This window comes from Leptidea sinapis, chromosome 34 (assembly GCF_905404315.1).
Source record: "Leptidea sinapis chromosome 34, ilLepSina1.1, whole genome shotgun sequence".
In the NCBI taxonomy this organism is placed as follows: Eukaryota; Metazoa; Arthropoda; class Insecta; order Lepidoptera; family Pieridae; genus Leptidea; species Leptidea sinapis.
In genome coordinates, this window is record NC_066298.1 from 8449887 (window position 1) to 8475180 (window position 25294).

The window sequence follows — 25294 nt, forward strand, 5'->3', positions numbered from 1 at the left end:
AAAACGAAATAATTCTTATGTGAGTATTTCATGATATTAAGACATTAGTAGTGTTATATAAAAATAGTTTGCACTGTTATTAAAGACTTTGGAAAATACCACAACAATGGCAACATTTTTTTAATTTTAAAAGATATCAATATACCACTGCCTTTTGCTCTAAATAGTGATTTTAATTTTTATAACACAAGAAATAAGGGATTGCTTGTAACTAATTCTAGTAGGCTTCGATACGTAATAGCTTTAAGGGTAATGTATAATATCTTATAATAAAGTCCCAGCCACTGTTCAGGCATTATCTATAAATAAATTTAATTGTTTTATTATTAAAAAATGGCTCTGTCGTAAATCCTTCTACTCCACAGCTGAATATCTAAGTGGTCGGACAGCCTGGGACTAAATTATGATTATTTTGTAGCAATAACAATGACAGTACAATATAGTATTAAAAAGAATACTGGGGGAGTTTATTTTTCCTTTTCTTCTCTCTCAGAGCGCCATTTGTTTCCGAAGTGATGGTGGTGTTATAAATGACATCCAAAAGAATTCTAAAAGAATCAATTTTGAAAAAATAAATGCCTTCCATTTAAAGATGGATAGAAAGATAAAACACAACACAATAACGTATGCATTCACACATACGACATTAACTTTCCATTCAATTGAAAAATCATTCAAAGTAGAAAAACTAGTTAATGTGGCTTGAAGTAGACTAGACAGGAACCTGCTCTTTGAAACGTGGGAGTGAGCTGTTAACAACCACATCCCGTCACTGTGACGCACCTACATATAACACTTCATGTGACAATATTGTGACACCTCACACCAGCTTTATTATTAATTTATTTATCTACACCCATGCTTTAAATCCTCTATTAAACATTCAAAAACAGTTAGCTTATTGACAACATTAAAACACCCAATGTCCTAATAATCATTACATGATCCAAACGAGTGTTGTAATGAAATTCAGTACAATATTACATCATCCATTTTTCATAATAATACTTCTTCGGATGATAGGTTACTAGGATTGGCTTTTTTAATGTTAACAGTAAGCTAACTGTTTCAAAATCTTTTATAGAGGATTCATATTATGGGTGAAGATAAAGTCTTGTATGCAACTCTTAATAATTAGGTACTAAAACATTCCTGTGATACTATTATCTCACATAAACCTAAAATAAACCCACAATCGTGTTTTAATACCCCTTATTACACAACAGTTACATAAATAACTAATACGCAATGGATGTCGTTCAATTCTTGCTCTTTTTTTATTATAAGGGGCGAGAGAAGCAGGATGTTCAGCTTTTGGAAATTGTATACCCTGCCCATTAAAATTCAGTGCCGCTGCAGATTATTGTAAAACCCGAAAATTCTGAGCGGCACTGCTATTGCGGTCGTCACCTTGAGACATAAGATGTTATCATTTGCCCAGTAATTTCACTAGCTACGGCGCCCTTCAGACCGAAACACAATAATGCTTACAGATTACTGCTTCACGGCAGAAATAACCGCTGTTGTGCTACCCATTATCTACCCGGCATCCTGTGCAAACCTCCCACTGGTTTCTACATCAAGTATCCGCCTTTTAGTTTATTGAAGATTTTCGAGAAACCAGTATGTTAAGCGTAGGCTGGAATATCAATAAACATTTTATTTCTTGAAGTGAATAGAAATTGAAATGGAAAAATATACAGCGTACTCGTATAATAGCAACATTTAATGAACAAACGGGAAGTGCAACCTTACCTTAAGTGTAAAAAAATAATTTCAAAATTCAAAGTAAATAATTGAAATTTTCAAACAAAGAAATTATATATTTAGGAAACAAAAGTTTAATTATCCTTACGTGGTCGCATAAGACGGCACGAAGTAGGTGTCAGGAGATCTATAACCAAAATCGAAAGCCGAAGTTTCGTCCGAAACGAAAGAACGACGAACTTCAAATTAAATCCTATTACCAAAGTACTTCGGATCCGAATAGTGCGGACGGATTTCGTTTTGGAACCACAGACATAACCATAAAAAGTGAAGTTGTAGTTACGACCTTACTTATAACAACGAAAAAGTTAGTGAATTTGGGAATAAGGTAAATGAAAGACAAAATGTCTAATCGCGAACTTCGGATCCGAAACACTTTCGTAATAGGAAAATGTACGATCCATCAACCGAAACTTCGTATTTCGATTTTGTTAATAGGGCTCCAGTACCTACGCTAGCGCGCGGCTACTAGATTTTTTACAGCTTACTCCGAAATGATACTATAGAAACTTTATTTATTTAGGTCAATTATGTATTTTATTTTGAATATTTTTGTATGATCACGGTTATGTAGTTCTACCCGTGTATTTATTTAATGTCGCCACTATAGTCATGCTGTATATTAATGAATTCTCAATCCATACTTCATAATCCATCCATATAAATGTGAAAGTTACTCTGACTAAAGATTGGGAATAGACTCCATTAGATTCCGAATTTCAAAAGGAAATATTGATATAATATTCCACGGGTTTAAATAAACAGAAATTTAAATATCAGAGGTAAAAATTATTAACTAGTTCATGTTTTCTTACTCTGATAAACTCATGAATACAGTAATTATGGAGTATTCAGACTATTTGACAGCAAATGGTTACGTGCAGATAGGATTTGCGTGATCAAGTCATTCAGGCCCCAATTGTCGTACTTACATGTGAAACGAAATCTTTAAATCAGCCTTGAATGTAACTACTTTAGTGACCTATGTTCTGGTCCACAGTCGCAAGTCTGGTGTAGCCTAATAACCTTCAACCCGTCTGTGGATTCAACAGTTAACATCCCAGACGTAAGTGCACAATCATGGTTGCGTGGGATCGTTTTGACAGATGACATACGCTACGTGATATAAGCTGTCTGACTGAACTGTCGCTTAATTGATTCTTTTGTCAAGATAAATTATTTTCCATAGATATGTGTCATACCAACTATGCAAAGAATACTTATTTTAGAAGAAATTTTATTAACTTATACAACAGTACTCTTTTAGAAGTTGATATATTTCATCTTTCAATTGGTTAATTTAAGATACATTTAAGAAAAATATTGTACTATTCATAGATAATAATTGCCAAAATTGTTATAACTATGTATAACTTGCGTCTATTCTTGAAAATTTTCGTTTGTTTAACTTTTATGGGACTCTTTGTCGATAATATTTTACCTATGTCCTGTGTGTCATTAGCTAAAGACTGTATGTTGCCTGAAAGTAAATAAAATAAGTTTTATATCCTATAAGAGGATATATGAACACTGGCATAGATTAAACTATATACCGTATATACAGTATGCACCTACTTTTCAAATACTTTCATAAGATACCTCTTTTTTGTAATTCGTTATCGTGGTTTCTATTATTTCTTGTTTTAGAAGCAAAAGTTATAAACGCAGTCTAAATATTGCAGTTCTGACTGCTGACAGAGAGACAGATGAAAGCAGGACGGATAGGGAAGAAAAATGAACTAATTCGCGATATTCCTTCTCCATAGACTTCAAAACTGGTTCCGCGGTGGTAATATTCCAAAGAGATGTTAATCCACTTTTACCATAATATGTTATAGATTTGAGCAGCTTCTTTCAGCTTTCGGTTGTATATTTTTGAATCATATTAATTTGAGATCATCTAACATTGATATATTTTGATAGTCATAAATCCACTCTATTTTACAAATCCATGTTATGTACCTATATTACACTATGTGTTATTAGAAACAAAATGCGAAAACTATTAAATGGTGTAAAATGTTCACACTATTATTTAGTAATTAAGTTATTGTAACACTGTAAGTTTTCCAAATAAAATAAAATAAAATAAAATAAAATAAAATTATTTTGTACCTACTAATTATCCTGAGGATTGATGAAACCGTTGTTAAAGACGTAAAGAAAGACAAAAAAATTAAATTAGTAGAAAGTGATACAACTCACAAATAAAGATAAAAATTTTTTGGAAATAACATGTGTGCACAGCCTTATGACCTTTAACCCCTTCGTGGATGCAGCAGTCATTATCCCATATGGACCACGCGTGGGTTCATTTTGACAGACGACATCCATTGCGTAAGTTGCGTGACTGTACATTGTTAAATCGTGGCCATCTTTAACAAGACCGTTTATATTTTTAGCGCGAATTTATATTGACTTACACAAAATTCATCACCTGAATATATTGTTATTTGTAATGAACTTTTGTTGATTAAAAAAATATTTCAATAATATTGTGCATAATAAAATGTACGTTATTTTAAGTGATATATATCATATCGGTATTCTAGATTCTAGAACATTAGTTGATGAAATAATTATGATTTATTATAAGTGTTTTAACAATATCTAACAGATTTACATATTATATTTGTTTGGATACAAGAAGTTCATTAAAAGTATTCTTAAACATGAGATAAAATGCCCTATCATATTATTAGCTTCACAATAGGTGACAGTAGAACGAAGGCGTCTATCGCCTTGATCTGTTTATAAATGACATAATCAATGAATAAGCGACAACCTTCACCCACCTACTATGATATGACCAGCTTTTGTTGAAATGATATATTAAAACTACTTCAAACATCATGTTATAGCAGTTTACTTTTGTGAGATATGAGTAATAACAAACCATTGTAATTTTTTATGAAAAACTGAAGTGATGAGCAAGACTTTCATCTGATAGTAAGTGATAAGCCCTACGCTCAGGAATCTTGATTGAACGGAATCACAATTACGCTACGTCACTTTGACATACAAGATGTCTCATCATATAGCTTGCAGACAATGTAAAAATTTACATGTTTTGCTATTATTAAAACTACTTAAATCATTCAATACATTTATTTACTAGTAGCTGACACGACAGACGTTGTTATTGTCAAAATAAAAAAAAACTCTTGAGAATTTCGTTTTCCGTTCTAAGCTGATCTTAAATCGACGAAAGGAATATCCCTACTAAGTTTCAAGTCTCTACGCCTTATGGTTCCAGAGATGTCGTGATTAGTCAATACATAGGTGGAACTATTGTATGCATCGTCATGAAATATAGAAAATAAATCATACCGTAACACCTCACAGGAATGTAATTCTAATATAATCAAAGTTTAACTTCACAAGTGACCAAGATGAGGCCATATTAGTGAGTTGTTGATATAGTTACGATAGAGAAGTAAAAACTATTTAAAAATAAGTAGAGAAATATCAACGAGAGATCTAAAATTATTTTAAGCTTCTACAAAGGCTGAAAATAACTGGTAAGTTGAAAATTTTGAAGAGAATTGATTCAAAAATGCTGATGGATGAGAGAGAGTTCCATGACGGACAGGGGAATTTTATTAATAGGGGGTAATTGTGTTCCTATTTCTTACCATTCGGTTACGGAACCATGACATCGGGTGCACATTACGCATTCAGATAGCTGTGGATGGCTTTCAGCCTGCTTTATTTGGAGGCCTATACCAAAATAAAGATCCAACCAAAATAATGGAGGAGAATCCTGCGGGAGGCAGTGCGACCCAGAACTAAGGAGACCAACCACGACTGTCATAACCATAATGTTAACACTAGGAACAGACATAAACTTATAATGTCTACTACTCGGCTAAGTCGAGTTAGTAAGGGTTTTGTGGGGCGATGTACTCGTATATATGCACCACCTTTGCTTTTTAAAGTAAGCCCTTTCAAAGCTTCGCAATTTTTATTGACTTTGAAACGCGCGTCAAAACGTTCGTATCACTAGCGTATATAATGGAAAAAGATCCTTGAAAATGTCGCTGTGAATGGCGCACTATGCATTCAGACCGCAAGGGTGACAAAACTATGATTTTGTATCCATATTCAATAGCTTGGGTGTGACTCTAGTCATAGGATAGCGAGTACAAGTAATTATATTTCTTTTATGGCTTGGATGGAAATATATGCAAGCAGTTATTTAATGGTTGCTAATAGTTTTTGCTCCAATGAAAACGAGCGATTTTATTACTTTTTTCATTTATTGAAATTAAGTGTCCCTATATTATTTTAGCGGTAGTGGGCAGGTCACATAGCTCGAAGTACAGATGGCCTTTGGAGTAGTAAAGGTCTCGAATGGTTCGTGTTGGGTGAGGACAGTCCAGGATCGATCGTCGTGGAGATCTTTGTCTAGCAGTGGACATCTATCGGTTTTATGCATGATGATAATGCTTTCTTATGCTGTGATAACTAATTTTATTAATTATGTTAAAAAAAAATCCTAGCTAACATTACATTATTAATATAATTCGAATGTGAGTTTGTTTGTTTAGAATGAATTCACGCCTATCATTCAACCCTGTATCTCGAAATGTAGAGTTCCCGAGGGAGAGCGATACGAATTTTAGTTTGTATCAACATATTATAATAAGCGGTGAATAGAAGCTATGCAACATAAGAGAACAAGAATGAATGCAGCAGCGCGCTTGAAAGAGATGGAAGATTTATATCTAGGTTTAATTCGTCGTTGTTCGTTTGTATGTCAATAAGGCGTAATACAGACGACGTCGTGTACAGAAGCTAGCTCTCGATAAATTTAACGTTGATTCGTTTAATGTACTGCACGTTACACGGACATAACACTGTACAACTTCATTCCTTTTATTAGGCAACTGAGTTAAGAAACAATTTACTAAAATCCACTTAAATTACCGCCCACATTTCTAACAAGATAAGTAATAAAGTTATTCAGGTTAACTCGCGGTTTACATCTTGTTAAATCTAATAGAGGCTTTCCTTACACATAAAATGACACTCAACCGCCACATTAGCGAGTGTTGCCATATGAGAGAGTGGACGTAATAATTCACACAATGTTGTTTGAATTTTAACTATCGTGTAGCACGTATTGTTATTCTGTTCGGTATTGTATACTCTATGGTGTTGGATGCATTTTGATGTTAATAAACCTGTTGCATGTGTTGTTGGGAACAGCATTGTAACTCGGCGGTAGGTGGTGAATCATGAATAATTTCAGACTTTAGTGAACTCTAGAGTCTAGACTATGCGTTTGCTTTAATCCTCAGCCAGAAAGTTTTCAGCAAGCCATATGTAGCTGTTCATAGAACTTTAAAAGATTATGGACTTCCATAATTAAGAGTAGGAACTCTAACTACCTCTGTGGGAGATAAGCGTGATTGTAAGTATGTATTATTGTTGGATAGATCTCTATCTGCACAGTAGTCTGCTTACCCATCTATAGTACTATTTTACTTAGTACTCGCCCGTTAATGGATAGCAAAAAAAAACTTGCTTATCTCGTGTGTTAGTGTGTGAAACCAACGAAACACATTGTCGTTATTATTTTTATGCACGAAAATCCTAAGTAGTAGTACTTGGCGCCTATCGGTCCGTGACACCAACGCGAGATATATATTATTTAGTGCTTTTACATAAACAATTTGTTATGTTTTAAAGTGATAACCCTCGCTTATGGGATTAATTACGCAAATTAAATTGGCACGGAACGGGAGAAGTCGCGGGTTCGAGTCGCGCATCGTTTATAAAATTTTGTTTTCAATGTTATATATCTCTAACATATTTTAAATTCTTTTTAAAAATAAATGTATTTATATTTGTTGCTCTTTTTTATGACAGTAAGGGACGATAAAACCAGGACGCTCAGCTGATGGTAATTGATACGCTCTGCCCATTACAATGCAGTGCCGCTCAGGATTCTTGAGAAACCCAAAAATTCTGAGCGGCACTACAATTGTGCTCGTCACCTTGAGACATAAGATGTTAAGTCTCATTTGCCCAGTAATAACGGCTACGGCGCCTTTCCGATCGAAACACAATAATGCTTACACATTACTGCTTTACGACAGAAATAGGCGCCGTTGTGCTACCCATAATCTAGCCGGCATCCTGTGCAAAGGAACCTCCCACTGGGGCTCTATATTATATATAGACCAATTTTGTTATTCTATTTAGATTATAATTCATATCAAAAAGGACAATGATCGAATGCTGCTGGATGAATTAAGTTCTGTTTCTAGCTCTGAAGACCAAAATGAGGTGGGAGACGAAAAGATATATAAGTATGACAGCCAAGGACGAGATATATGGAGGTAGAAAATAGTGAAAGTGCCTTCGATCTTTACTTAGGGTGAGGGTCGAAACGAATCTAAATATAGATGAATATGTCCTTTGATATGTTGATTATTACTATTTAGAACTTTATTTTGTTTATGAGAAGAAGTACAGATTTTATTTTTGTTTTACTAGTACTTAAGAATAATCTCGAATTCAAAGACATAATATATTATGTGAAAGCCAGTAAAATAATAAGTATCATTCATTCTATTTTGTTTTATTATATACCACAATAAAGTTTTTGGACTTCATATTAAAAAAAATGGTGTATTAATTCAAAGACATAATATATTATGTGAAAGCCAGTAAAATAATAAGTATCATTCATTCTATTTTGTTTTATTATATACCACAATAAAGTTTTTGGACTTCATATTAAAAAAAATGGTGTATGAATTATCGGTCTGTGACACCGTACGCGAGTAAAGGTGTTACGAAAATTGGCGCGAGTATAGGAGGGTTAATTAGTTTCCCAATATCCGTGAGATTAGCTTGTCGGGCTTTAAAAGTTTCAAAGTGCAAATTGCAGGTTTAACATCAGGTTTATGAACTTTTAACGCTAATGTAAAAATCAGCTCAGCTGCGTCGGTTGGAGTAATTATCAACGAAAAATAAGTACTTACTCAAACGCCCATCAGCCCACACAAAATACTATAATTTTACTAATTATTAGGTATAAGAAATAAGAAAATAAAAATTCACATATCCGTTCGAAATTTTATGCTTGAAACGTCAGAGTAAAGGAAGACGTTATTTCCTTTCCGAAACACGGAGCTAAATAATATTGTAGAGATTTCCTAGAGATTGAAATTATTTGAATTTGTAGATTAAAACTGTACGGGCATTGTAAAGAGATTTTTTCAAAAATTTGCCGAATCGGAGAAGAATCAAGTTTCTTGTCGAATCGGCGTAGAATATTGACCTGACCACCGTTAGCAGAACACAAAAAAAGAAAATGGTGCCATTGCAAAGCACTTGTTAACTTAACACTTTCAAATATTTTCACGTCGCTCTAATACGAAATTTTTTTCAAGTGAAAGTGATTTCATTTCGTAGTTTTATATAAATAAGACGTTATAGATATGATTAATAATTTACTACCAAAAAATGCATAGATTAATAGTAACAAAAGATCAACAAATATTCATAGTAAGAATATACATAACTGTATCAATCCATAACTGATGAGTCCAGTGTCCTTTATATAGATACAAAATTGAATAACAAAATAAATGCTTAATTTTTGTAGATCCTTGATTTAATAGATTATCTTCTTAAAAAGTAACTTATTATATTATTGTCTATAACTTCTTTTGAAACTTATCGAAATATACCTTAGTATATTACTTATAAAATGTATAAATGAGTATCTGTTAACACTAATCTCCAATCAAAAAAAAGGTATGAATCTAAAGTAATTTTGGTTACTAAAAAACGATGCCTAGAAACAATAAATATTCAAATAACTTAACGGTTAACACAAAATAGTTACGAATGAATCAGGCTGCATACTCAAACACATATTAAATAAATACAAAACAAACGACATTAAAAACCGGTCGCGATAAAAAGCTGTGCATCAAATAAAATGGAGCGACTTGCGAACGCAATAAGGTGTGCAAAAATGGACGCCGTGCTCGATCGATGGAATGTGGATCGAATTGTAGTTATTTGTTTACTGCATTCAAAACCTTGGAAGTCTCGATTTGACGAAACCAATCGATTTTATAACTCGATTAACTTAAGCATGTTCATCATTGCTCCGAATTCTTAAATAGCTGCAGTAGATTAGCCACAGCTAATAAAATTAATCAAATTGCTAGAGAATGACATCAATTTGAAATTGAATACCCTAATATTAAAGAATCTGGGTCATATTTTATTTTATGGACCCATATATCATTTTTATCGATTCGATCGACATTCATTCGACATAATAATCGTTTCGTGCCTGTCAATTGATTGAGTCCCTGCGGCACGGATGAGTGCGCGGACCACAACGATCTTATTTTATTGAAGACAAGACTCGTCCACGCCGCGCTTCTGGGACCTTCTTCTGGTAATCCTGTTAAAAACATCCACATTCTTAAACTAATAATGTAAACAAGCTTTATTGACGATGTTATCCTGAGACCAGGAAATTTTATAAGTAAACATTAACAACAATATTGACAACAGTAAATAGTTATTGGAAATGACTCAAGTGTTGTTTAATGCTAAGTGTAGTAGCAAAATTATATCAAATACTTTATCAACAAGTTACATTTCTGAGCGAAGTGGTTTTAAATTTGACGTGAACAAGAATGATGTAATTTATGGTAATAGAAAATAATACAGAACCGAAACGACGGCTCGCTGTCTGCGTGGACAGTGTTGCAAAAGTTCGATCGATTACATAGGTATTAATACGCTAGGTGAGCAACCGGTCCTTTGCGGAACCCCTACGTACATCCGGCGGGTAATGTGTGGGCGCTGCACAACTGTCACTCCACCATTATTTACGACCTGTGGAATCCTCTTGATGTATAAAAGCGCCTAGCAGAGAGGCTATTGAATGAGATTACGAATCAGCGCAAAGTATCAATGTAACTGACATGTACCTACACGATTTATCTAGTGTGTATCTTACCAGACAATGGTACGTGATTTTCTTGTGAATGCCGACTGCTGCGCTGACCAAATGGACTTCTTAATGACTTTGGACTTAAAAAGAATCTTCTTCTCGTGTGGGGTGGTGTGGGACAACTTTGTGCCAATGTCGATGTTTGCTTTGGTGGTTTAGGCAGACGTAACGGTGATTGCCATTCTGGATCAGACAGTCTCTGCGGTGAAGGAGTATATCTCTCCATAACTGGTTTTCTTCCTTGGCTTTTTCTTGCACATATAGGGCACGCTTCATTCCTAAACATGCAAGCGTAACAGCGTTCATGTCCGCACGTATCGATCAGCTTTCTCTTTTTGCCCTTATCAAAGGGCATGTTACAACTTGGACATGTAGTGCCGCCTGTTTCGCTCTCTAGTAGTTGCCGTAACGCCGCCAGATCTGAAAGGATAAAATATAGTTATTATCGTTAAAAACAAGTTTTCCGTTGCTTAATATGCTAACACGGTACTGTCGTGTATATTAATTTACTTTGCGATATAAAGATTCTTGAAATGACGTTTTAATTAAAGTTCGAGATTTCAGCAGTTGAAATTTTTGAAACATTTTAATAACTGCGTTTATTATTGGGAAAGAGCCGTAATTATTTCTAAGAACTGCTCCAAAGTTTCCAGTAATTGTAAAAGGTTTTATAAAAAGTCGCATTGAATTCATTAACGTACCATCCTTAAGTTACTTGTGGGTCTTAAATCAACAGTTTCGAATTAAATGAGTTATAAATCAAGCGTATGTAATTAAATACGAATGTCGTTTGCGTGAGAGTCGCGACACGGTCTTTCGAGACATACAAGTTCATGATTCACGCAGCGACAAATGACATTGCTAACATAATTGGCTGCACGATTTTAAACACTAACGACTTGTGCTTTTGCTGTTTTCCAGAAAATTGCCGCTGCTTCTATTAATTTTTTATTAACGATATCGAAAGCACTGTAATAATCATTAACTTGATATATTATTTTCATTACGTATAAATTTCGTGTAAATAAAAATTTTGCATAATCGACTCGGGACTTGTTTACGATGCCAGAGGGTCACTTTCCATTTTTGACCTTTAAAATTCTTATTTAATACGGAGTACTAATTTGAGATCATTTTTTTTTGTGATTTTATAATAAATAACATGTCATAACTTTTAGTGTAAAAACTGACATAACAAATTTGAAATGGTGTCAATACTAAATGATGTTTATTTGTGACATCTTGTTTTTAAATGCTTACTTTATTTTACAATTGTAATAACGAATACAAGTCTAGGTGACATGAGAAGGTGACCACACGTTAAATTTATATCATAGAATGCTTGCTTTCCTTATTCACTGTAGCTATCTTATCGATAGTTACATCAAGTAATTTTAAGTGGATTGCTGCTATATCACTTATAATATAACGTAGTTTGTAGAATGTTTTAAGCGTCTTCATTTACGTGCAATTTGGTAATAATAACGCCCTGAGTGCAACTTTCTGAATGAAGTCGTAAAGATAAAGTATAGTTTCATTTATAAATTGCTATACTTTTGTGTGTCACATCAGTAATATTGATGTCAGTAACATTTTATGCTTCGTAATTACTGCTCGATCGTAAATTACTTAATTTTGCACAATTGTATTTTGATAATCAAGTTTCGACACCATGATATTAAAAGAAAACACTACTTATTACTGATACTGAGACATTCGAAATTATACTTAGTTTAATCATTTTTCTCTTTCTGTGACTGTCCAAATATTATAAATAATTGAGTTATTATCGTAAATTATTGCCGATGAAACTTTATTGCATAACATAATAAGCATATAATTTATATTGATAAAGAGGCCTTTTGGTATTGAGAAATAATTTTAATCATCAGTAAAAACAGTCATAAATAGATTACACAAAAGAAACAATTTCTAATTTTGTTTATTGAAGAGTAGAAAATAAGATATTTAATGTTTAATTTGAAAAAATCGGTTGAGGTAGTAAGAATGGCATAAACAGTTGTCTGCAAACATAAAGCTCATTATCTTTTAAATAGCTCCATGAAATCTGCATTTTATTCCTACAATTTGCAAATCTCGTAAAAATGAAATTCCTTAATGAATGTGGTGAGCAGGATGAATAATTTAACCCAATGCACATCGTTCCAAATATAAACACTATAAAATGAATATAGATCTAATTGAGTTTGGTCGGGGTAGCGTGCGAATTTGACTGAGTTGGCAGACGATGAGTCATGGTCACTGCCAGGTGACCGGTCAAGTGGATCACGAGGAGCGAAACTTTTTGCCACATCTGTTTGTTACAGTTTTTATAGAGCAGTTGTGTAATGTGTAATAGTTTTTGTGCGTTCTATAAGGCTTCCTCATACAAAATACCTCATACTTCAAATATGATATAATAATATAATATGTTGGTCTGTAGATAGCAGAACGATTATTTCCTCGACAATTTACTACGCAAGGCGATCAGTTAGAATGATAGGTAACAAGTTTGAAGCATCTTAAAGCGTCTGTCGGGTCTAAGTCTTATTATTACGGTGGAAACACATAACTGTACATGCTCCTTTAACGCACAAAACCATTGCTTATACTATGTGAGTAATGTGTTAATTGCGATGTGTGAAGCTATTACGCCCAATTAACGTTATTGTTTAAGTTTGCTACTGTTAGTTGGCCGTGTGATTCTCTGGGTGTTATTTAAATTGGTTATTACGTCAGACAGTACCCAGCGCTAAGTGAATAATGCTGTTGTAGGTTTTTTGTCAACGTGATATACAATTTAGAAAAGCGGCCCCAGTATGCCACCTTGGACGATCATTTCGCATTGGTATGAAAAGTTTTAATTAGATACTTATATTTATATTAAATGTCACGATAAGTAACAGCTATAACTCTGTACCATGTTTAAATACCAAAAATACTCAGTAATACCCATTGCTTTCAATTAGTTAATTAGTTCAAAATTGAACAAAAACTCACAAGCTGATGACGATTCCAACTACTGCTAGATACCTAGGAAACAAAACAAATTGTTTAAATGTACATTTTATGTCATGATAATTGAGTCGTAATTTAAAATAAAGGTTACTTTAATAATACACACTCAAAAATTATAAAACTATGTTCTTCTAATGCTTACGATATCAATGTAACTATCTTCAACGATAACATCTCAAGATGTGTTTAGTGAGAGTCAATTTCACTAGCATGTACTACGAATGCACGTCACGTGATAAACGTTCTAACTTAAGGGCCTATAGATATCAGATCTACGTGAGATCACACAGATGTGTGTCAAGTTGAATCTTCTTCATCTATTGTGCTTAACGAAATTAACTCAACATTTTGTTCATTATCATTCAAATCAATATTATTAAATTGTCAAAAAGTAATTGGTTCAGAAATAATGTTGGTATCACTGGTCACTTCCTATAGATGTCAAATTAATGAAGCTATAATTTATCGTAATCATCTGTGTTTTGGATGATTTATGTATTAAATTTATTCACTGATTAGTAAAGGAGCGGTTGTGAGGTTGTATAAGAAATTTCTACTGACAATACTTAAAATATAAAATATTAACGGTTTTAATGTGTCTATTCTAGAACTAATAAAATTTTATCTATATAATGTTTTGATTTTATAATTTATAGTTAACACAACACACTTAGGTATTTCAGCATTCTCATAATAGTAAACAGAAAAAATGTCTATCAAATATTGGTCAGCGTTATTTATGCTAGGATCAATGTTTCGCTTAAACTATATAAAAACAAGCAACACGGTCACGTTTATACTTTCATAAACTGGGTCACATGTATATCTATGATCAAAAACGTCTGAAGTAAAAGCCACATCATGTAATACATTTTCCTTTCTCTATAACGTTTTGGTACATTTTTTTGCCTCCATGAATGCTTTTGCCATTTATATAAGTTCTCACTATTTGTTCATGTGCCATGCCAGTGTCGCCTCGACGTGACATTTGTTAGAAATTATGAGGATAACATTTGTATTCTGTCACAATTTGCCACGTCCTATCTTTGTTGATTGTTATAGATAAGCTCAAGGTTTTGTAATTGTGCAAGTTATTGTGCAATTCAAGCAATGTTTAGGTTATTAATGTTCATAATCTTTATGCAAACCTTTTATAACCGAGAAAGTGTTTCTATTTGGTAACCATATCATGGATTAGTTGAAGACTGTTCGAGTAGTGCAAGGTCTTCGAAAAGATAGTACAACTCTATTAGAATTTCTTAAATTGCGTTCTGGGATATTGTATTTATCCCCTGAATATTTTATTTGTAGCAGCAGCGAAAAGTCACCTTTGTGATGTCACTATGAAATAACGTCATATTTCGTGCAGACAGATACATTAAAAGTACCGTTTACATACAACAGTAAACACGACTGCCTGCTTCATAGCTCCAACGCGCGTTTTATTTTGCCTTTTTATAACACCAGTACAAAACTCTAGATGCCCGAGTCAGACTCGCACTTGTCTACTTCTTAGTCTTAACATTATATGTTTTCAGTCTCAATTAAATATTTCCCGTTCAATATTAAGACTAGTCACCAGATAGCGAAGGGTCGTGACGTAGATCCGTGTTGCACGAATTGTTGCGATATTCGCTTCACGATGACACATCGTGTCGATCTTATCGGAAGCCGCAGCTAACAGTACCTTTACATTAAATGTATCAAAACACTTGGATACTTTCACACGCCTTCTGTGACCCACTTAGTGTCGGTAATTTTTATTGAAAGGACGAAAGCGTCGTCATAGTATGTGACATTTAGGGGTTTTGAGATTTATGAGAACAGGCTAGACGTACAGGATATTTACCTGAAGGTAAGTGACGCTCAGGATTCTCGATGCAACCAAAATTTCTGAGCGGAATCGCAATTGCTCTCGTCAATTTGAAACATAAGCTTTTTAGGTCTCATTAGTCCATTAATTTCTCTACCTCGGCGCCCTTGAGGGCAGCGCAGGACCCATCGTTGTGAAGACCTTTGCCTAACAGTGGACGTCTTCCGGCTGATATTATGATGATGAGTACCTACTGTAGTACATAAACATGTTCATTTACCGTAATATTATGTTTGAATCCCGGTAGGTGCAAGCATTTATATGATGAATATGGATGTTTGTTTCCGAGTCATGGATGTTTAAATGTATTTATGTATGTTTATATGAATTTATGTATGTTTAAGTAAGTATATTGTATTAAATATATCATTGTCTTGTAACCCATAACACAGGCTATTTATTATGCTTAACTTGGGGCAAGATAAATTGTGTAAATAGTGTCAATATTATTATATTATATATTATTATGTGAAAATATTATTGCATATTTGGCAAAAATACGAAAGACTAATAGCAGAATAGGCAATTAGTTCCACAAATCACAGGAGTTACCAATATTTAGTTAACTAGGTCGGTCAGAGAAGGAATTCTATGTTTAATGCTAACATTGTTTTTTCTCCAACAAGCGTGATATCAAAGTAGTTCCGTTATTGAAAATTTTATTATGAGATACTGCTTAAAAGTTAAGCAGACCGTCACAGTACCTTACGATGACATTTTGAGGTTTCAGATCCATATCATTGATTGATTACATAAATAAGCAATATGGAATTCCGCCGCATTCAATTTGCGAACTAGAACAAGTTGCGTTTAATATTAATGAAGGTGGATTATGCCGATAATGTTAGTTTTGATTTAATACCATAACTGATTGCACCTGCTTGTCTGTTTTATTAATGTAAAGATATGTTCACACAGGTGCATAATAAAACAGTTGATCTAATAGTATGTTATAGTTAAGCTGTAACCTAAGAATAATCTGCTTCTATAATAGAACACCCGATAACGTGGGCCATACTGAAAGCCTTTTACTGGCCAAACTATTCGAGTTTTTGTGTGTCACCTTCAGACATAAGATGTTTAGGCCTATTTGCCCAGTAAATTCACTAGGTAAACAATATGTTATATTTTTAAAGTGATAATCCTCACTTCTTGGATTAATATACAAATAAAATTTGAAAAACAAAACTTTATGAATGATGCGGCGATTGAACCCACGACCTCCGGCGTTCCGTGCCGGTGCTCTAACCAACTGAGCTAACCGTTCGAGTTATAAAATTTTGTTTGCTTTGTTCAACTCTCAATTCACTTGGTATTTTTTTGACATTCATAAGTGTCATTTCCTTGACCTACATCAATAAAGTTATTTTGATTTGATTTGGTACGGTGCCCACATTGGTACACAATAATGTTTACACATAACTGCTTCACCGCAGAAATACGTGCCGTATGGGTACCACACCCATAATCTAGCCGGCATCCTGTGCAAAGGAGCCTCCCAATGGTTTTAAACGGATGAACAGAAATGAGTGGTGCAGTAAAATGATAATATATATTACAGTATTACAGTATTGTAACTGATAACGGTACGTAACAAAAATTTAGTATTTAAAAATGTTTTTGGATTGTCACCGTGATCATAAGATTTCACGACAAAAATCTTTAGAACTAGGACATTAAATGTTAATTTTAATTTGTTATCAAGATTCTATTATTTTAAGGAAATAAGCTTAGGAACGTACAACCAGGCCGTATCGCTAATAAATACATTGAAATATTATCTTAACAATTTCTGCCTAGTCTTAAGCTAATAGCGCTTTGTAAGAGCTTTATGTTTCTGACAAATTGCTTAATTTACTTATCAAGATCGATGGAAGTCAGATAACATATTATATTTTAACTCTTCGACACTCTATGTGCGTTGGAATGTTTTAAAATCGAAATAAATAAGAATAATAATATTGACACACTCTTACACAAATTATCTTGACAACGATATATTTAATAGAATATACTTAATTAAACATAAATGATGCATTGTTTAAAATTAACAGAATTTGAAACAATGTATAGTTGCATGAATATAAAAGTTACAGGCCCAATTTTTTTTAAATAAAAACATGAATGAAAAGTATTTAAAATATATAATTTTGCATGAGCTACCTATTATCAAAGAATTGTTGCCAAAAGAACGCAATTTAACAATGAACCCTTCTGTGGTGTCCCAAGTCATCTTGTTCAACACTCCGGGTTGAACCCATCCAAAAACCCTAATCCTAGCCTTCAACAGACCGACTGTGCATGAGGCAAGAGGGCTAAGTAGCGAAGACTTAGGCATTTTTACCAGGACACTAAAGGGACACTGCGTATTAAACAAACACCTCTCAATCCTAAAGTACCCATTCTACAACTTGAGATACATCAAAATACTCCAAAACGGTAAGGATCATGAAAAAAAATCAATCCTAGCAGAGAGCTATAAGTGTCTCAATGAAACAGGGCTACTCTGAACTGCAATAAAGCCACTTTGGCAAATAATCATATCAAATGATAACAATACACATCCGTATATTTTGCAAGCAAATAATCTCCATGTCATCTGATCTCACTGTCTCTAAAATCTGTATCTTAGCCGACCATCCAACAATCACGACATCTTTATTCAACTTTGCCCCATCGATTGACGCGTAAATGGGGCTATCGATTCCCAGATACGAAGAGAAAGGAAGATTTATACCAGCTTGCTTAATTAACATCGCCAATAAATTCAACCAGGAACATTTAATATTAGACAAAGCTATTGCTGGTCTTAGTGTTTATGTACTCAATTCAAACGTACGTCGTACAACAAGTGTGAAAGTTCGTTTATTTATAACGACGTTTTGGCTTTATTACTGATCGTTTGACGATAAGATTTAATTTTATAGTGTCTTACTTAATTGAAATTAATTAATAATATTGTATGAGCTATAGGCTCGATTATTGCAATAATGTTAAGTAATTGCAATGCAGCGCAATTAATGTTTGTTTTGAGGGATCTGGTTTTAAGCAGATATATTTCTACATAAAGTTGTTTTACGGGAAGAAGTGAAGAGGCGAAGAATCGTTCATGCGTTCTTGTTAAATCAACCCTTGATAAATCATATTCACATGAGTGTAGTAAACTCTGGAGCAACACTCCGATTTTAATGCATTCCAAAACCGTAATCCAATCCTTCAACACAAAAAGGCTGCGCATGAGGAAGTAGGGCTAAGTAGGGAGCACTTACACGTAGGGCCTGCCCTAATGAGCAGATCATATGCATAAGATGGCATTGTAATCAATGCATGTTTTAAAGTTTGTTGTGTGATGTTACCGACTTCTTAATTATTGCCCCACACAAGATGGACCGATGATTTAGTCAATCTCGCCAGAATATGTTGGATGAGGGCAGCGTAGGACCGATCGTCAAGCAGAACTTTAAGAGGCATAAAAAAGGCTTAAACTGCATTTATTTTCTCTTAATTGATTCCTTTAGACTTATTTTTGATGTCATTTCTAATACGACTACTACTACCTTTAGGGAAGACCTTTATCCATCAGTTAACGATGTATACTTGTATCAAATAAATTGTGAATCTGTTCTTCAAAAAACGTAAGCCAACCAAAGTGACATAGCGATTAACACTTAAGGACAAAATTACAATTTGATACAATAATTTACTATGTTAAAACTGACTTAATTCAAACCCTGAGTATTGTATGTAAAAGTTCCTTAAGGCTAAAAATATAAGCAACTTTCATAATAATATCGTGTCGCAAAATTTACGATTTTATAAGTAAGCGGGCAGTTGTTGACAACATTTCAAATTGTTCGTTTGTTGACAGCGAGATTATAGATAAGCTAAGATAGACGCCATGCATTAGGTAAGCTTATGGCGTGTCCTGATATATAGGGACTAGATGTGAAACTCGATAAACATAATACTATTATGTACTACCCTACTATACCTACTTTGCACTACTATTATTATTATCAAATCATAATAATCAAGCATTTTTTACGCATAAGATATTTGCTTAAATGAATACATTATTTAGTGAGCTGACAATGTTAACTTGAGTGTGAGCTACATACTTGATACAGTGATACAGTTCTTTAGATTAACCTACTCTTCTCGGTAGATACGTTCTGGTCGAGGTTGTCAAGAACTTTTGTTAGGGGAAGATGTAATGCACCCGTCAATTTTAGGCCATTTCTCTCCGATAGCTTTGCAGCTTTCATTTGGTTGATCCAAGCCTTTTATGATTTTAGGTTGCCATACTTTACCCGGGACGATAAGACATTCTACGAACAAAAAATTTTTAAGGGACTTGAAAGGTCTTGAAATGTAACCCGACGACAAAATAAAAATTTAACTTTAGCGCAAAATTTAATTAAACAGTTAAAATTACACGCGTTTTAATTAAAGAAAATACTACGTTCTGTGAACTGGCTGTATCGCCTCGATTGTGTTAAAAAAAACAACAGACAACAAAGAGGTGCAGAAGGCAAGGGGAAACTATCCTTCCCAAGATAATTGTCATGCCACAAAGGAACTACAACTGTATAAGTACTGCGAGGAAAATGAAACTCAACTTATAAACCATAAACTCACAAAATACTAGCGTATACAATAAATAAGCGTGAGAAAGAAAAGGACATCTCTTACTCTAAGTTAGAAAAGGAAAGCGAATATATTGATTTTTGATTGTCAGCCTTGCTTGGAATTAGCTCCTTCGTAATTAGAAAAAGTGGTCATCCATTATCGGGCTGTGAAAGTCAAAGTATAACTCAACTTATACAAAACTGCATGCAGAAGCTATTTGAAGCCTTTATAAAAGATTGTAGAGGAAAAGATAATATATTTGCTATAAACTATTTAAGTTATAAAATATAATCCGTGAAAAACGACTCGACATCGACTTTATTCAGTACATAACATCTGTAGGAAATTCTGAAGTTTTAATTCCGTTTAAATAAACTTTATTCTCTAAAACGTAAGTCACTAACATGAGAAATAATAATTTAACAATTAGTGTTTACAAACGAGGTTATTGAGTTTGTTACCTATAACCGTGTAATATCCACTCACGAAAATGAGTGAACAATTTTTAAGAACAATATATCTTTGCATACTAGCTTTAAAGAAGGCGAGTCATTTCTTAATTCTGAGGGTAGAGTGTTGTATATCATAGCTCATGTTACCCACAACTCTTAACAAGCTGACGGCCGTCCGCGTCGTGGCGTTTCACATCATCAGCCCGAAGACATCGACTGGTGGACAAAGGCCTCCCCCAAAGATCTCCACGACGATCGGTCTTGCGCTGCCTTCATCAAACGTATTACGTCGAACCATCTTGTGGGAGGCCTACCGACACTGCGTCTTCCGGTGCGTGGTCGCCATTCTAGGACTTTTGCCTTCTGCCCACAGCCACTTCGGTTTCGTAGTAATTTGGGCATTGTCGGTGACTTTGGCTCTCCTACGGATCTCATTTCTGATTCGATCTCGCAGGTAATCTCCGAGCGTAGCCCTCTCCATTGCGTTATTTTATTTGCCGTGGCGTTACTTTATCATTTCGAAACCAAAGTATACCGATTATACATGCACTTATATTAAGCTGATTATAGATTATCGACGAAGCAAAAGTGACTCAAAAATTGCATCATTTTAATCGCTTTCAGAATGCATTTTGGTTTTTTGTTGCATTAAGACTCTTAACGGTTCGTATTATCGGGCGGCGCTCATATTATAAAAGTTCAAATTATTATTGTAATGTAATTACATTACACACGTAAATATAATTAGTATAAAACTATGTTTACTTTTGTAGCACGACTTTTAGTTATCGTTGTTTTATTAAGATTACCCTGTTTAAACTTAAAAGTAAGTATTATTCAGACTACGTATTTTAAAGTGATGAAACATATATTATTGTGTCGACATGTAGACTTAAGTAGATGTTTATTTGTTTTTGTTATTTTATTATTATATTCTCCAGTGTTAATTCCGCCAACATTTATTTTTAATTATATATTTTACAACATTAATTATTATACAACAATTCGACTTGTCTCGTGCCAGATTTTGGCGAGGCATCACGTCCTGAGGATCCCTCGTGTAGAGGCGAAACACGTGTCGAATTGTTTTAAAAACAAATGTTGGCGGAATTAACACTCGAGAAAACTTAAATCATTTGTATAATTATGGATTTCCGCAAAGTAACGCCTGATTCAATATTTTTTTTTTGTTATTTTAAGCTAAGATCATTTTAACTGCGATGGCTGAAAAAAAATCGTGTTGACAGTTAACTCCTATTTTGAGCAATATACTAAAACAAAGTGACTGTTTAATATAAAATCTATTCACGGTAGAGTAGTTGTGTTTTCAATTTTGCAATTAGAACATACGAAAACAGTAGATATCTCAAATATGTCCGTCTCAGTTAGTCTTGCGTTTAGTGTCGCGACAATTGGCCTGTGGGGTCCAGAGGCGAAGAGAATATAGTATAAAGTATTATCTACGCGTGTCTACAAAGCTACTGGAAACGCAAGCGCTGGCAGCTATTTTTCGCCAACAGATCGGACCAGCTATCTAGCGAAACTGCTACCAGTATTTTTGGTACTTTTTATCGAATACTAGTTGACCCGGCAGACTTCGTACTACCGTACTTCGTACTTCAATCGATAAATAAAAGACCTAACTTTTGTATAAAAAAAACTTAAAACAAACAAAAGGAATCCTTTTTTAAGTGTTACCCGTGTTTTAAGGAAGTTTATTTTTTATCTCCTTAGAAAGTTAGAAAAATATAAAAATTCTTATTAGTTTTTTTATGTTTATTCAAACCTTTTAAACCTTCCCTGGACTTCAACAAATAATTCAAGACCAAAATTAGCCAAATCGGTCGTGCCGTTCTCGAGTTTTAGCGAGACTAATGAACAGCAATTGATTTTTATATATATAGATTTAGCATTAAGATTTTGATAATGTATGCAAATAAAAATGTTAATTTTATTACTATATATTGTGAATGTAAATGAAACAGAAATTACTGAATAATTGTAAATGTGGATCGATTTACTGTAGGTGACGAAAAATTTTTTTTTTTAATTATTTTATCTGTTTTATATAGGGAGACAATAAGACACGTGATATGTCTTTCAAGTCCTTACCAAGGAGGTAAGTAATAGTTTAGCTTAAATGTATCCGTTAGAGTATTTTTTATCTTTTTTTAATTTGTTTTGTTATAACAGTATTTCTTATAAGATTATTAAGTAGTTCATAAGCTGGAGTTATTCGGATTTTATACGAAAAGTGCAGTTAAGTTTCAAATAAACGAGTAATATTTCAATATTTAATTCGACCCTTCCAAGTACGTGAGGTTAGAATATGATTATCTCCTTTATTACAATATTCATTGTCAGGACATTAGAGTCAGCCATTTGTCATCGCTGATCCCTTTTAGATAGTTCTCACCATGCTTCAGAGAGGCGATAAAATTATTTATTTAACAAAATCGAATAGTTGGGGCTGATAAGAAACTACTGTTCAATTTGAATGTGAGTTTGTAGTGCTGTTAAATGGATGAATGATCGTAAAACTTAAAAGGCACTTTAGTTTATATGTTATGTTCCTTTTTAACGTGATTACAGAAGCTCTAACCTCTAAATGTCACATGTATAAAAGGTCCTAGCTTGATTCGCACTCCTTGGGTTCCGATTTAATAAAAACTTTCTAAAATTAAACGATATCCCTACTAATATTATATATGTGAATGTAAGTTTGTTTGTTACGCTTTCACGCCTAAACAACTGAAATGATTTTGATGAAATTTATTACAGAGATAGACATGAGCATGGGAAAGGACATAGGCTACCTTTTAATAGGGGTGTTGTTATTAGGGGTGGAAATTTGTATGAAAGTTATTATGGAAGATAACACCATGAAGATTTGTATTAAGGCACTTGTAAAGAAATAAATAAACATCTGTTCTAGCGGTCTTAAAATTTAGACGTGTATGAGGATGAAAAAGGGAGATTAAAGTTCTATAGTTGGTTTCTTATAAAAATGTATCAAGCACAGCAGTTTGTTGTGTATTATTTGCAAAGTGAGTATGTATATTAAAAATTAAAAAATGCTGCCTAAAGTACTATAACAAAACTATTGCACGCGCACGAAGGCGCGGGTAAAAACTAGTTGCAATAAAAAAAACATTACATCATTTACCATCAATAAATATGCAGTGTTGAAAGTTAAGTTTACAGTTCGAAAATCTTTTAATATTATAACATCAAGCTCCAGTCTGTGAATGCTAGAGTTCTCTCAGTATTTGAGTACTCCTACATTTCCTCCTTTATATGTCAAATGAATGACTCAAATATTTGTTATGCCTATGTGTTTATAGCATTGCTGGGGATACCATATACACCAGCCATGCAGGTTTCTCCCGAAAAATCATAAACTGGGATAAACTTTTATTTTCTATCGAGTTTTCTCATGACAAGTGTGACAAGGCTAGTAGGAATTTTGTTAATAATTCAAAAGAGGACTCAAGTTTGCGCGTTAACTCGTAAGACTTTAACCTTAAAAATATTCTTACAAATCATCCATAATAATTTCAAATGAACAATAAAGAAATAATTTTAAAATAACACCTCAAAGGAAGCAGACAAATCGCTTCAAGATTGATACACACAAAAACACGAATCCCATCAAATTGACTGGATTTTGATTAAGGTCACTTTTTATATCATTACGATTAAAATAGGCGAATAGATCAGTAATACATCACCATTCCACTTTTTATAGTTCAGGATTTGATTTCGATACTTGTTTTAAGCACTTCATAACTTTAACATAAGTGACTATTGCACATAGTTTCTTCTTTGATTAACATCGAAGCCATGTACTTTTAGATTAACTTAATAAATTGGTCTTTGTATTGTGAGCTATAGGTTAAGTGAAACTCTAATGATTCCAGTTAAATATGGACTTTTGTTCTATAATGTAATTAAACTTAGTTTCATGGTTAGATCCGTATTTCCAGATGAAGTATTGTCGGCATTGTCTTCATAAGTGTGCATAAAAGAGACAACTATACACATGATTTTAATAAAACACTTTTAAAGGATTAAAACGCGTGTGATTGTAACTGTTTTTACATTAGATTTTTGCGTAAAAGTTACATTTTTATTTTACTTAGCCCGACGATTCAAGACATTTCTAGATCTCGGTTTCTGGGGGGAATAATCTAATGTAAAAACAGTTACAAGTACACGCGTTTTAATTCTTTAAGTGTTTTATTTAAATAAGTGACTATTGTTTTTTAAAATTTTATGTAGTTCGGCAGTCTCTATTGTTGGTTCTTTTTATTTATCACTAGCTAATGCCCGCGACTTCTGCCGCGTAGATAAAGGGTTCTTAAATAATAGGCAAGTTTAGAATTGAAGATTATCTCACGTCCTATTCCAGTTCCGGTTCCCGTTTTCGCTCCCGTTCCCAACATATAATATGAATCTTATTTCGAGAAATATTGCTATGGAAAACTAAACCTACTACTATTAGTATAGTTACAGCTCATCGACTTGAATTTCAGTTTTTCACAAATCCTGCGGGAACCA

At 33.5% G+C, this 25294-nt stretch overlaps 1 protein-coding gene across 3 annotated transcripts in view; it reads right to left on the bottom strand.

Moving 5' to 3' along the window:
- Window positions 1-25294, bottom strand: part of LOC126975036 (protein TANC2) — a 241067-nt gene that overhangs the window by 17427 nt on the left and 198346 nt on the right. For 2 of the 3 annotated variants that reach the window (XM_050822813.1, XM_050822815.1), the window contains 2 exons: window positions 10769-11182; window positions 10091-10204 (listed from right to left, as the gene is read on the bottom strand). In XM_050822813.1, the coding sequence (XP_050678770.1) occupies window positions 10091-10204; window positions 10769-11182 (528 nt within the window). The remainder of the gene's footprint in view (window positions 1-10090; window positions 10205-10768; window positions 11183-25294) is intronic. The other variant, XM_050822814.1, reaches the window with a different exon arrangement.